Source organism: Plectrocnemia conspersa, unplaced genomic scaffold (assembly GCF_051122295.1).
Source record: "Plectrocnemia conspersa isolate PC_06_02 unplaced genomic scaffold, ASM5112229v1 ptg000003l, whole genome shotgun sequence".
NCBI lineage: Eukaryota > Metazoa > Arthropoda > Insecta > Trichoptera > Polycentropodidae > Plectrocnemia > Plectrocnemia conspersa.
In genome coordinates this window covers 9,323,333-9,337,690 of record NW_028277167.1, presented here as the reverse complement: position 1 = coordinate 9,337,690, position 14,358 = coordinate 9,323,333, and the positions used below count along the sequence as shown (strand labels likewise).

Here is a 14,358-nt window from a genome sequence, read left to right as displayed (position 1 = left end):
ATCGCTGGATACAGTGTCGTAGCTGGAGTAGTTTTGCGCCTGAGGGTGAAAAAGGTATTTGCCCCTCCCCCTTATTTTTTCCACAATTTTCAAATACGTCGATTATGTATATTTTTCAGTGAAGTTATATTTTCAGTAGTGAATTTTAAATACATTTTCACTAGTAAATGTATATTTCTACTAGCGAAAATATAATTTAACTGATTTTGGTTTAATTGAATTTGACGTAGAATTTTGACTTCTGAGAAGTGATAATTGTTTTTGGGCCCTCTTATTGACACTATCAATGAGAGAAGGGCTGAGTGTAGCAGTCAGTAACGCTCCGCATACTCAAGAATCATTCTCATTGAAATAACGAAAAGACGTGCTTGAAAACAAAATCATTAAGCATTGCATCAATGATATTTTTTGAAATTACCTTATTTTTGCTCATTCCGAGATTGTCTTTGAACAAATTTTTCAAAATCTGGTCAACTTAGATAAGTTTAAGTGTCCAGACATCCTTCTTTGAGGAGGATTGTCGTCCTTTGTACTTCTTTTGTATTTCTTTGGCCTCGTTGAACAAACATGCCTAAAGTACTATATGTTAGCTATTATAGCATCCCTAAATTAACAATTTTTTTCTTAGCTCCCACAACAAATTTTCCTCAAAAAAAATCGGAAGTGCTCTTCGAACAAAAAAATTCGTGATGACTTACTTTTTTTTCTTTAGCTCAATATCAATTTGTTCTTCCTTGTCTTCCTCAAACACAAAATTCCGAGGTGATCTTTTTATTTATAGTGTCCTCCTTTGATATTTTCAAAATCTGGTCACCTTTGGCAAGCCTACCTAAGATATCCATGCAATATATAAGCATTAGAAAATTGTCTAAACACCATGGAAGCTCTATTACAGATTTAATATTTACCACAACTGTGTATTATATTTTTTTCATATATATATAGACATCTATGAATATTAAGAAAAATTAAATTAATTTAGTTAAGCTTCAAACCAATATTAAAATATCTTATATTTCACTCGTAGCTAGTTCATGCATTACATATGGATAACTGTGCTTATTTCAAATAATTAGCGTCCGTTAAAAATCAACAAAGAGATAAACCAAAATAAAACGAACTAAGAATATTGTCATGATGGCAAATGTAACCAATGACTGCCTTTTATTTTTTAATACCTAGAAAAATATAATTACATATTATTATAAATAGAAACACTTTGTTTTTAGTCTCTTTTATTGTTTCAAATATAAAAATAGCAATTCTTTTATTTATAAATTTATTCATTATTAAAAAACATTATTTGTGGTGCATTGAAAAAATAGATTGGTCGTTTTTGATTATATATATACAACTAATTAGGTAGGAACATGAATCGATTATTTTTATCTTGAATTACATTACCAATGTTTATCTACATACATTCATATATACACCTAATTATATCAGTACTTTATTTTTCACGCAACATCGTTATCTTTTATCATATTTATCTAAAAAATCGTTAATTAATCTAATGATAAAAGGGATATTATAAAATTTTTATAATTTTTATAATATATAACATATTTTACAATTATTTATATATTAATAATATGGAATAAATTAAAAATAAAATAATTGAATAATCGAAAATGTGTTCATTTAAAATATTTTTCTTATAGGCAAATAATTATCTCTATAATTTTTACAGATAATTAATAAATGCATATTTACTATATAGCGGACTTCAGCAGCATGTTTTAGAGCTTCTTTTCTGTCCAACCACTATCCTGATTTTTTCTAGTTATCGAGGAGTTATATATCTCATCGCGGGTAACGAATATTTTTTATGATGTTTTCATATTGTTTCTTAGTACTATTAAAGAACGGACTTCGAAAAGTTACTGTTTTCGCATTTCGGCCAGTTCGTGGGGTACAGACTTTTTTATATATTTTTCACCTTTCATATGGCATCTGGATGCTGTAAAACAGTTCAGAAGAAACATTAAGTCTGCTGCGTGAATTAGCTTCAACAGTGTTTCTTACTCTTTTTAATCAACAATTTCTAGGTTAATATCGACGGTGAGAAATTTCTCAAATCAACACATTAGTTTCTAACTAACAGTACCCTCACTAAATGATTGTGGCCTACCCCGTATTGTTTCTGTCTTACTCATTTAAAAAGATACATAAATCTTGTTTCAATTAGTCTGTTTCTGTCTGAGTAAACACCGGCAACATTATATGAAGCAACCTAATAGTTAGATTGTGACATTATGAAAATTTGTACAACAAGATATACATATATGACAAATTTAAAACTTTTATGCTGCTCCTTCTTATCTGTCTATTTTCTTGAATTCAGTCTCCCTAACAATCAAAATGTATTGAGTGTGTTAATATTACATATTTAAATTTAAATTTAATATGGTAATATATTTTACTTTTTATTGCTTTAACACATTGTTCACAATAAAGCCCACATTGACAGCAACTAAATGAGTCTTTTTGGCAGCAGGAAAAGTTAAAACGAAGCATTACACCAGCTTGTAACTATTATTGTTGAAATTAAAATAAATATTCTTGATATTTTTTATTGTTAACATAAAAATATGTAATTTTAAACCCATATTTATTAAATCCATCTTTTTTTTTAATACATAATAACTTTCGAATATATTTAACTATCAGAATAAAATATCGTTTATTACTTGTTATTAGAATAGTTGAAAATAACGAATATTTGGATATAACGAAGAAACTGGCTGATTTTTTTGCTATTTAACGATAATGCTCGCTTAAATAAAATTTTAAATAATATATTAATTGCATATTTAGTTCACTTAGTAAATAGTTAATAATTATTAATTAGTTAATATTTATTTATATCTCTTATGATTAATGCTTACATAGAAATTCCAACACTTATCATTGAAACCCACCATAAAACCACGTTTAAATGTAAAAATTAACTTGTTATCTAACAATTCTAAATGTCAAAAAGGAAGTGAAAATTAACAGTTTGGCAATTATTATATTTTATTTTTATTAAATATCAAAAATCAACATGCGGTAATATGTTTTTTTCTTATTAGATGATGTGCATTAATATACATTTCTTCGATCTGAAAATATGACTTAAAATTATATCAATTCACGTCCTTTTAATACGGTAACAGGCATACAAATTGTGTTGCGCTATGGTGGGCACTGGTGCCTGGTAAAATCTTCTTTCTAGAATACTGATGACTTTAAATTGCACATTATAGTACATCATTGGGATTCTAAATATCATATTATATAATACATATCCGCAATGGAAACTGGCTGATTATTGTTGAAATAATCACACTAGAAATGCAGTCCGTTGTTTAATTTTTTTCTTCAAGGTTTTTTTGCAGTGGCGCTCACCCTCCCACTATATTTATTTGCTTAATTACTCCATGTTTATAGTAAATATTTAATTCGATACACGTATGAAAAATTATAATTATATATGAATGCATAACACTTGGTAATAATTAATTACATACAATTTGATTGATTTGTAATTAAGTAATATAAGATTATTGAACCCGACTATCAGCGGTAATTATTTTTATTGTTTTAACAGCTACATATTTTTTTGAATAGCCACTAATAATATTTAATTTTTAATGTTCACAGTCATGCACATTTTGTATATATTAGTAGGCCCTAGACGTCTCTGAAACGAGCTAAAGTATGGATTCCGGACGTTGAGGTGGACCAGAGCATGTGAAGAGGGAAGCAGCGGCTTCTGTGATCTTCGATGGTCTGAAGCTGAATCGGCCTCCTCTTGGTCGAAGTTCGTACGAACCAAATTAATGTAAGTTGGTTGCATGTGTTCCTGTATTTATACTCATGTTCCCGTCCATAAGAGATTTTTTCGCCCCTTTCGGTAGGAGGGCCAATTATAAAAGGGTCGTCATTAAGTAGTTTTTTTAAACATTTTACCACTGCCTGTTACGGCAGATTACGAACGGTTGTTTTTATGGCAATCCCGAACGCACGTATTATTTTTTCCCTAGGCGTTTATGACGGATATTTTTAATCTTTCTGGTTTATTGTGAGTACTTTGACATAATCTGCAAAAAAGATTTTCTCACAATGGTTTCTGTTTATTTTAAAAGGGTTTTTTTTGTCTTAGCCTCGAGTTTTATTTTAGAAATCGTTATAAAAATACTGTAGTTATGGTTTTACAAAATATGATAAGCTGCCCTTCAATTAAAGAATTGTTCTTAGTACTTTTAAGAATAAAAATAATTACAACATTTTTTAATTCATCATTTAAAAATCACTGTAAGCCGAATTTCTATATGCGGGCATTTTGAGTAACCAAAAAGTATTTTAAAATTGGGATGTGGTCAAAACTGATAAAAATTTTAATTTGGTGAAAAAATCAGAATATAATATAATTTTAAATACTTTCTTTATAAATTAAACTTAAATTGACAAATAAATAATATTTATAATGCTATATATCAATGTAAAGTCTAGTTCATGTAAAATTAAATAGGTAAAGATATTGACGCGTGTCAGTGCAAAGGCTTCCTGCGATAAAATAACCACATCCTTAATTGAATATTGTGAAAATCAATCATTTTATTATTTCTGAATTCAGTAATTAAAAAATGCTTAGACCGCATAGCATGTGATCAAATAATACGATATTCACAGCAATTCCGTCAAAACTATTTAAGTATATACATTTTTAAATTGTACTATATTTTTATTACAAATCTGATTATCATGACTTGATAAGTTTTTTCAATCCATCATGATGGCAAATATCTAAGGAGAGGGTACACAAAATGTCGATATCATAGGTAGCATTAATAATATCAATATGAAATTTATGACCATCTGACATATTTTCATGTAACTCGTATTTTGTAAAGCACGATGACTTTTTCACAAGAAGTTGTAAGATTCATACGAATGTAAAAAATTGTGTGTAAAATTCTAAAACATATAAGATTGTACTGACCCTGTACTAATTGTACTGGTTGTGTTTATTTTCATATATGGCAAAGTTATTTGGGCATAAATCAGTTGTATATAAGTGTATAAATCTCAAAAGTTATTGCATAATAATAATAATAATTATTATTGTTTAACATTTTTTGAGTAACGTACAATTTGGTTAATTATTTAATACACATTCTCATAGTCTTGCCTGCGTCTTTAGATTCCCGTCATCTCCGAAAAACTGTATTCTTAGTAAAATTAGTAAATAAACAGTTAAAATATAAACGTATTCATTATATGTGTAAAATTGCATTTCACTTTTCATAAGAGGAAAATGGTTCATGATCGCTGCAAATCGCGACTATATAATCATGTAACATGCTTTTTTTACTATACGCATATAAGTAATTGTGAATCTATCACGATGGAATATTTTACAAAATTATTATTAGTATATTTAATGGTACTTGATCTCTAAATGGCAATATAATATCATACATTATTATAATTTTGTAACGTTTTAGATATTAAAGATTAAGTGTGTTTCTTCAAAATATATTGAAGCGTCAGGGGTTGTAATAAATATTTATCCTAGAGAAAGTGATAGTGTAAGTAATGAAGCAGATCATTTTGCTGAACTAATGAAATATGAAGGTAAATTTCTTTTATTTTGTGTACTCTCTATTTTTATCTTTATCAATTTTTAACGAAAAAATTAATTCCAATTCCAGATAGTTTACCAAAAGAAGGGCATGAACATCTTAACAATAAAAGGAATAACGGTGAATATACATACATATATAATTATTTTATTTCTTTATCATTATTTTATGAATATCTTAATTATAGATTATTATAAATCGGATAGTTCTATTGCTGATGGTGCGTATATATATATAATATATATTAGATAATTATACATTTTTAATATATTGTTAACATATTTTTAATATTCAGGTTATTGGGATAGAATTATAGAATATATAACAAACCACCGTGCCGTCAGAATGAAGCCTATTGTATCGATAAAAATAATGAAATGGATGCAGATATACTTAAATATATATTGCAAATGGTAAATATTGTGATTTTTTTATTATAGTTATTAAATATCAAATTTTATTATAAATTAAGGGCAATAAAAATAATATACAGTGCAGTCAATTCGAATTTTGTTGATAAAAAAGTCAGTCTCGAAAGTTTCGGGATTATATTTTCTAATCCCGAAATTGATATATATCGAAAATCGTACTGGATTCCTGGATTCCCGGGAACACTTTTCAGATGCTGTAACAGTAATTGGGTAGTGTTAATTTAAGTAATCAGGTGGCTTTGATCCTAAAAAAACTAGTTGAAATTGTATAATAGTTAATTATTAACAATACGGTTTATTCAATTATATTCATTAAAGCGTAGATTTTATCATAAGATATTTTCAATACATCTGTTTTGTAATGTTTTTTACGGATTGAATAACATCAGAATCTTGCCTATCTATTATTTTCTTAGGTGGAATGAATAAAAATGTCCAACTTACTATTCACTATATCCAAACTTATAATAAAGATATGTACATGATAATAATCTTAATCATCCAGCAACTTATCAAAATCACGTTTTACGAATTTCCTTCCCTTGTCTTCAAATGTAGCTATGATTTTTTAGAGGCCATTTCTATTGCTTCAGCTTTTGCTGATGCATACATATTTATGTGGCTGATTTAATTCATTTGTGGCTGATTCTTAAGCATTTATTGCGGTGATTATGTTAATATCGTTTTTTTTGTAATAACTTTATTGACCTATTTATTTCTGCTTATAGTTTTGAAAACAAAATGCATAAAAATTTAATAAAAATTTTAAGTTTCTTCGGCTTTCTTAAATTCCTTTCAGATCCGTAGCTTTGTAACTACTTGCTTTATAATATCATCATATTTAAATAACAATTGAACTTTAGTGAAAAAATTGCTGTTGTTTCGCGATGTCCATAAAAAGCTGAACAAGTTTTAGAAAGAGCCAACAATAAAAAAATTGGATAATATTTATATTCAATTATGTTCGGGTATCTAAGAAACCATTTTTAGACCATTTATTACAATGATTTGGTTGTATTTATGACAACCAGACTAGAGGGTTTTGTCAATTTTAATGTATTATAGTTACAAAAATAGGGTGTTATGAATTATATATAAGTTATTATATTCTATATATTATATTTAAATTATATTATATATTATATTCAAAAAATATTATATATTATATTGAAAATAAAATATATTTTTTTATGGTTTCAATGTTTGGTCAAATTAAAAATGTTATAAATGTACGGATGATTTTCAGCCTGGAGTACAAGATAAGTTAGATTTAATACTTAGCAATGTGGAAGAAATTTATGATCGTTACGGAAAAGTCCCATATGAACCGCTGTGTAAACATTTCATAAGTGTAAGCATATTTTTTCCAACATATTTATGTTAATATTATTTTATATTTATATGTAATTTTTATTTTAAGAATGAATATAGCGTATGGGCTAAAACTTTCAACAATTCATATGAGTATGTGCTGACTGATCTAAAAAACAATAAAGGAATAGTATTTGTTACGTGCGAGTAAGTAAATTTAATTTTTTGTATAACCTTATTCCTAAATATATTTTAGCCTGAATTGTTATATAAATAAACCTGCATAAATGTTTCTTTCATACGATTTTTATGTTTCCCTCGGATTTTTTTTGTTGTCGAAAACTTTTGAATTACTAACGCCTAACATTTGTACAGGAGCTCGAATTGTTTTGTGTGGTTCTAATTTTATTAACTTTTTTGCGCTTAAAATACTGATAAATGTACTTACGAAATACAAAATAGATTTAACTGCACTGCAAGAGATTTACTGGACTGTAAACAATATATTGGAGATGAGAGCGAGCACAATATACTACAGCTACCATCCATACAACGCTCTAATGCTCTGCTCGTGATGTTCTTGATCTTCTACTTTTGTCACCTTGCCTATATCACTAAGTGTCATCTCTTTTATATGGATTAATTAAAATAGTTTTTACGAATTGTTAACAAGATATGTCATTATTCGCTGACGCCCATCGAAGAGAGTAGTTCCAGGTGACCAAAGAGGCAAAATAACAAAGGGATATTGATGTGAGATTGAACTTATTATCTCAGACGCGTGTCTTTACTTCTCATATGTTTTTGTTGTTTGCGGTTATTGTGCGGTATTGGGTGTCCTGCACGATTTTTATGTTCTTTGTTGCGTTACCTTTTGTATGGTAGTTCTCTCTTTCTTACTTTTTTATTTGACTTAAAATATGTGAATATATGAACTTTTTATTATATATCTTGGGGGGGGGGGGGCGCTGTTCAAAATAATAGACCGCATCTCCAAACACTCGGTGTTTAATAACAAGAGCTTAATAATAACCAATTTATTATTTTAAGAAATGCTGATTTTATGACCTTGAAAAAATTGTATGGGGGGGGTAGCTTTAAGGATTGCCCTGGGCGGCACATACCCTAGCTACGCCACTGTCTCGAGCTTATACTAAAACATTATTATTTAACTAAAATGGGTTAAAATGATAAAAATGTAATTATATAATTTTTTTATTTCAGAAATCCAGGCGGATCGTGTAAAAATTCGCATACAATCTTTGCTAAAAGATATGACACAATGTGTAAACAGATATACGTAGAGCGAACGGTACTTACATTAAATAAGAAGGCCCGAAATGGTTTCGAACTTGTTCGAGAATCCATTGTTCAATTTCCTAGTTGTTGCCAATGTGAAATAAAAGAAGTAGCTAGAACATGATTTGTTGAATGCGTGTAGATATAACAATATGGAATTATACCTTTAAGTGTTAAGTTTAAAAGTCAATATATTGCTTGTATTTTCTTAATAGATAAAACATTTCAAAACTACCATTTATGCTAAGAAACAGTGTTAAAGCAAAACGTAAAACTAACAATATATATAATTAACATATCCAATATCATGATTACTAACAAAATTACTACTATAATACGATAATGATTTATTGACTATAATTTATGTTAAATAAACAGTTAAATACTTTTATGAGACTTATTTAAATCCTCTAGTAGGAGACTTCTTACGTGTTATTTTTCCATTTCCTTCCATAGTGCTTAGTTTCTGGGAGAAATAAAAATTAAATATATGGATTATAAGAATTACTTATTGACCAAATAATTTTATTAAATTGATTACTTCCGTTTATTATATTAATTATGCGATTGTTAGATTTTAAATGGAATTCTGAGGACGAATATATATAAAGAAGCATCCCTTTCAACCTCATAAGTTCCATACGAGCGTTGAAGTGATGTAAAAAGCGGTTCTGGAAAATTCTTTTCGTATTCTTTAAATTTTGAATGTAAAGGGTACGAGAGATTTCAAACCTGCCCGGCTATTGGTATGGAAAGCCGGCAGCTCCCACTGCGAGACATGAAGGCCGAAAGGCCAGAGGAGTAGACAAATTCAAATGTCAACCGCATGAACGGTTGATGACGGGCGACTGTAAACACGAGCACGAGTAACGGCTGAAGTTCTAGTGACCAATGGGTGACCAATTCAATTCCCGATAAGCAATTCACGGTGCACGCGTATCGCATGACAGCCGGGTAGCCAGCGTGCCCGCGTTGCAGTCGGCTTTAGCCGCTCCCTCGGTATGATTGCTCGCATCCGATTTTCTGAGAAATTACATTTCATAATTACATAAATTAAAAAGTGATTAAAATATATAATTTTCAGAATCGTTTTACGCGCCGCATCTACCGCATGTATGGACCACACGCCACACACACATAGCTTCTTTATAATTGGGTTTTTAATTTTGCCTGTTTTAGTTGTACCAAAATTTGTATGATGATTTCATTAAAAATGTGGTTTGCCAATATTGATTTTACTTCAAAGCCTTTTATCGTTTCTATGTTCTATCTCTCTTTGTGAAATCCTAAAGTTTATCTGAATAATGTAAATTTTATTACAATCGTTACAAGAAATTTGGTATAATCCTTCACATTCGTTGCTAATTTTGTCTTTTCCGTTTGATAAAATAGTTCCTATTTTATTTTGAGATTGAAGAATAGTCCTAGCACACCTTATTTGAAAAATACTCGCCCTATCTTTTCTGAAATCCTTCGAACATATGGTAAATGTGAATTACCACTATTTTTTTTATTTATATCAACTTTTTTATTAATAAAAATATATTAGTGAATTTTTTGCCATTTTTAAATTCCTCAATTTTATGTTCACTATTAGAAAGTATGTCTGATTTACTTCATAAATTACTGTAATTCGTTTTATGCACGTTTTAATTTTATCATTAACAGGAATTAGTCAAGTAATTTATAGTTCTAAATTCCTAATTATTGCCGATGACCTAAAGTTATTTGTTAAAATAAAGTTCTGATGTTTAAATCCATGTGCGAGATCATCAGTTCCATGACCAAGCGACCATTGGGCGAAAAATGTATTCCGAGGAAATTAATTAAAAACAAATAGTCGGAAAAATCTACATATAAATACATAAATATATAAATTATAATATCAGTGAAATATTGTTGTACAGTAATACAATTTAATTGTAACCATAATTTTTTCATAGGAAGGAAATGGTTCATGATCGCTCCAAGCCGCAATTTTTGTATATAACCGTGCAACACACCTATTTTATTATTATTATAAGTATACAAGCTACTGTTAAGCTATCACCATGGAATACTTCACTACACTATTATTTGTACATTCACTAGTACTTTATATTTAAATGGCAGTATAGTATCATATAATAAAATATTAAAATTTTGTAACGTTTTAGATATTGAACATTATATGTGTCTCTTCAAAATCTATTGATTTGCCCGGTGTTGTAATAAATATTTATCCTAAAGAAAGTGACAATATAAATAATGAACTAGATCGTTTTGAGGAATTAATAAAATCTGAAGGTGAATTTATTTTATTAAGCATATCCATTATTTCTATATTGATCAATTTTTAACAAAAACATTAATTCTAGTACAAGATAATTTTTCCAAAGAAGGCCTAGAAGATCTTGAAAATGCAGAGGATATTGGTGAATATACATATATCATTATTATATTTGTATTTTTTATCATTATTTTTACGAATATGTAAGTTTTAGATAATTATGAATCAGATAATACTCTTGATGATGGTGCGTACACGTAGTAGCTTAATAAATATTTTTAATATATTATAATAACAATTATAAATTTTAGAGAAATTTAAAGTTAAACATTTTATAAAAAAGTATTTAAGTAAACCCCCGTGCAAAAAAAATGAAGTCTATTGTATTGATGATAATCAAATCGACGAATCCTGGCTCAAACATTTATTACAACTGGTAAATATGGTGATAATTATTTATTATAATATTAGTTTTTGCTACTTGTTTGTAATCAGTAAAATATTATTTTACTGATCACAAACAAAGGCAATTTTTATAATACTAATTAACGTTAATGAAAAAAGCATACACTAAATTATAGTATTGATTAATATTTTTATTCTTTGATGTAATATATATTTCTTAAATTTATGTAAATAACATTTTTATTTTTTATTTTAAGGCATTGTATTTAGTTTATGTTTGATTTCATGTATATTATTAAACATCGAACGGTTCTGGCTGATCTCACTATATACTCGTTTCTAGGACAATATATTTTATTAGGTTGCTTGTTGTTTAGGAATATCAAATCCAAATACATTTTTCTCAACTGATTTTTAATTAAAATAAGCACCAATTTATTATTGTTTAATTACAAGTTTATTTTTATTAGTAGTAAATTTCCGAGTTATGTTATTTATAACAACAGTAAATACAGTTTCGAAAAAAACGTTATCGAAATTATTATTAGACAAGTAATATATTAATAGTGAGATGTCTGGTAAGTATGGTGGATAATGCAATATTTTCGTCAATCATGTTTTCTTGTTATTGTTATTTTATGTAGTGCAAAACTTGTGAAATACTATGTGCAACATTTGTGCAAGCTCTAGAATTGTTTTGCATTGTTCTTTTGCGAACGTGTGGTGATCAATGGATGACTTCCTTCAGTCGCGTCGCCAATTGAGTAATTTCACAGATCCCGCTCTGTCTTAGTGTTGCCTGCGTCACTCTATGAACTGTATCTTCTTTTCTTACAGTTCTCTTTCAATTAAAGCCGTTAGTTGGTTGTTATTCCTCAACCTTCTTCATCGTCCCCAGCACGTTATTTTTTAAATCACTATACCGTACATTTCAGCAATATCTGCTACTCCACAACCTGTTTTGAACTCATACAAAAATGTTTTTATTTGCTTATTTTCCATATTTAATATAAAAAAAAAATATTAATAAAACTGAATTAAATTAATTAAAAAATAATGAATAATAAAATATCAATAAAACAAAACTTTCATAGCTCAGAAAAGGGTACTGTATAAATATGAATGTAATATACGCGGTTGTAATATGATATAAAAGATCTTCGTAATTCATTATGTTTGGAACAAAAATAAAATTTTCGATCCCTTTGTGACCGAACAATGCAAATTCATTTCAGCCCGGAGTGAAAAAAATGTTAGATTCATATCTTACAAACGATATAGATGTACTTGAAGATCGTAATTCAGAAGGCAGATTTGAATCTCTTTGTAGTTCTAGTCCTGTAGTGAGTATATTTTTATAGCATATATTATTTATACGTTTTTATATTTATATATATTTTTACTTTTAGAATGCTCTTTCACTATGGAGTAAACCGACTATGGAAAGTGAAAAACAGGAACGTTTACTGACTAACCCGATAGATAAAAAAGGAATACTAGTATATAAGTGCAAGTAAGTATTGAATTAATTTACTTGCATGCGGTCCGCATTCCCTTATCTCTCATTCACTCTCGTCACTTAACACGCGAGCAATCGAGAGGGAAAGTTTTTCACCGCCCGCCCCTGATCCATATGCATCGGAGATGTCATAAATACATAACTCTCAGTTGTAATGGTTTAGTTATGATTTTAAAAATGAGCACATACCACCACAATTAATTATAATATAAATATAATAGCAGAAATAAATTAAAAATAATTAAAAACGCAGCAAAATTATTGTTAGTGGTATTATTATTATTAAATTCTTCACCATATATAAAATAAAAAAATTATGGTTATTTTTAATTTCAGTAATCCAGGAGAAGCGTGCGCTCATTGGGATACACTCTTCGCTAAGAGATATGAGACAGTGTGTAAACAAATGTATGTACATCAAAGCGTTCTTAAATTTAATACTAGTGCCACTACAACATCAGAATTGATCCAGAGTGGTGTTAGTATATTGCCTAGTTGCTGTAAATGTGAAATAAAAGAGATATCTAGATTCTAGAATATGATTTGCTAGATGCAATCATGATGTTTTGCATTGTATATATTATATAAAATATTATATGGTTAATTATATAATGAAAGGCTTGATGCCATTAAGTCTTAATACACTTAAATCACTTGTTTTAATTTATTTAAGGTTTAATAAATTAAGCTTTAGAATTGAAATCTGCCATTATAAATTTAGTAACCTAATATTTTTTTTATTCTTTAGTGGTTCTTGTAATTATTTTATCTTAAGATTGTTTTGTATATGTTACTATTACTCATTTTATTTATATGATTATGTATATTTGGACATTTCTCTAAATAAATATTATATATTTTATCTAAAAACATTTATTGATTTTTGTTTATTAGAGCCCTATGAACATATACTATAATTTATGTACAAAAATAATTATTGTAAGCAAATTAAACAACTCTTTTTAAAGTACGGTAATTTGTGTTCAATGTATAGAATCTCTTTATGTATTATATGTTTTCATTGAACACGAACAACATTTTTTTAAAATGGGAACATGACCTCACTCCGGCCATTCGAATTGAATATATTGCCATTTTTAGTGAAGGAAATCAAAATGCATATCAGTTAGATTTAGGCGAATATTTTGTTATAAATTGTATTTCTTGTACTTGAAATTATACTACACTTACACTTTTTCCCTCAAATCTGATTTGTAATAAGATTTTACTATATCAAAAACAATTTTATTATTGACTGTATTAAATACAATAGGAATATTTTTCTTTATTGTTCCCATTGCAACGGCTCCGACACGATTTTATTGCTTTTGACGTGAATTTTTGATTTCTGAGAAGTGATCATTGTTTTTTGCTATTGGTCAAAATTTGGTTTATATACATATGCTTTACTCGATTCTCACTTATTGTCAGTCGTAATATTATACAATGTCAATATGAACCCTACAAGACGTGGATTTTAAACAGGAACCT

General features: G+C 28.1%; 2 protein-coding genes across 4 annotated transcripts; both read left to right on the top strand.

Moving 5' to 3' along the window:
• The first annotated feature begins 5,368 nt into the window (after positions 1-5,368).
• LOC148236556 (uncharacterized) lies at positions 5,369-9,063 on the top strand. Its single transcript, XM_088182370.1, has 8 exons — positions 5,369-5,434; positions 5,496-5,625; positions 5,703-5,753; positions 5,821-5,853; positions 5,929-6,046; positions 7,311-7,415; positions 7,485-7,582; positions 8,600-9,063. Exons 1-6 carry the CDS (start codon positions 5,396-5,398, stop codon positions 7,330-7,332), a joined length of 393 nt encoding a protein of 130 aa, XP_088038496.1. The 5' UTR covers positions 5,369-5,395; the 3' UTR covers positions 7,333-7,415; positions 7,485-7,582; positions 8,600-9,063.
• Positions 9,064-10,627: 1,564 nt separating this feature from the next.
• LOC148236555 (uncharacterized) lies at positions 10,628-13,715 on the top strand. 3 transcript variants are annotated; one of them, XM_088182459.1, is made up of 8 exons: positions 10,628-10,764; positions 10,831-10,960; positions 11,032-11,088; positions 11,152-11,190; positions 11,255-11,379; positions 12,584-12,691; positions 12,758-12,861; positions 13,204-13,715. In XM_088182459.1, the coding sequence occupies exons 1-8, from the start codon at positions 10,726-10,728 to the stop codon at positions 13,400-13,402; spliced, it is 801 nt and encodes a 266-aa protein (XP_088038585.1). In that variant the 5' UTR covers positions 10,628-10,725; the 3' UTR covers positions 13,403-13,715. The 3 variants fall into 3 exon arrangements, with proteins under 3 accessions (XP_088038585.1, XP_088038586.1, XP_088038587.1); XM_088182460.1 differs by having other exon boundaries at positions 11,158-11,190; positions 13,204-13,714; XM_088182461.1 differs by having other exon boundaries at positions 10,676-10,752; positions 13,204-13,714.
• The last annotated feature ends 643 nt before the right edge of the window (positions 13,716-14,358 follow it).

Bases quoted from the DNA above. Each gene is read 5' to 3' on its own strand.
- LOC148236556 (XM_088182370.1), top strand. From the start codon at position 5,396: ATGGAATATTTTACAAAATTATTATTAGTATATTTAATG. The intron at 5,435-5,495 runs GTACTTGATCTC...GTAACGTTTTAG, and splicing joins TATTATTAGTATATTTAATG to ATATTAAAGATTAAGTGTGT. The intron at 5,626-5,702 runs GTAAATTTCTTT...TTCCAATTCCAG, and splicing joins TGAACTAATGAAATATGAAG to ATAGTTTACCAAAAGAAGGG.
- LOC148236555 (XM_088182459.1), top strand. From the start codon at position 10,726: ATGGAATACTTCACTACACTATTATTTGTACATTCACTA. The intron at 10,765-10,830 runs GTACTTTATATT...GTAACGTTTTAG, and splicing joins TATTATTTGTACATTCACTA to ATATTGAACATTATATGTGT. The intron at 12,692-12,757 runs GTGAGTATATTT...TTTTACTTTTAG, and splicing joins TTTGTAGTTCTAGTCCTGTA to AATGCTCTTTCACTATGGAG.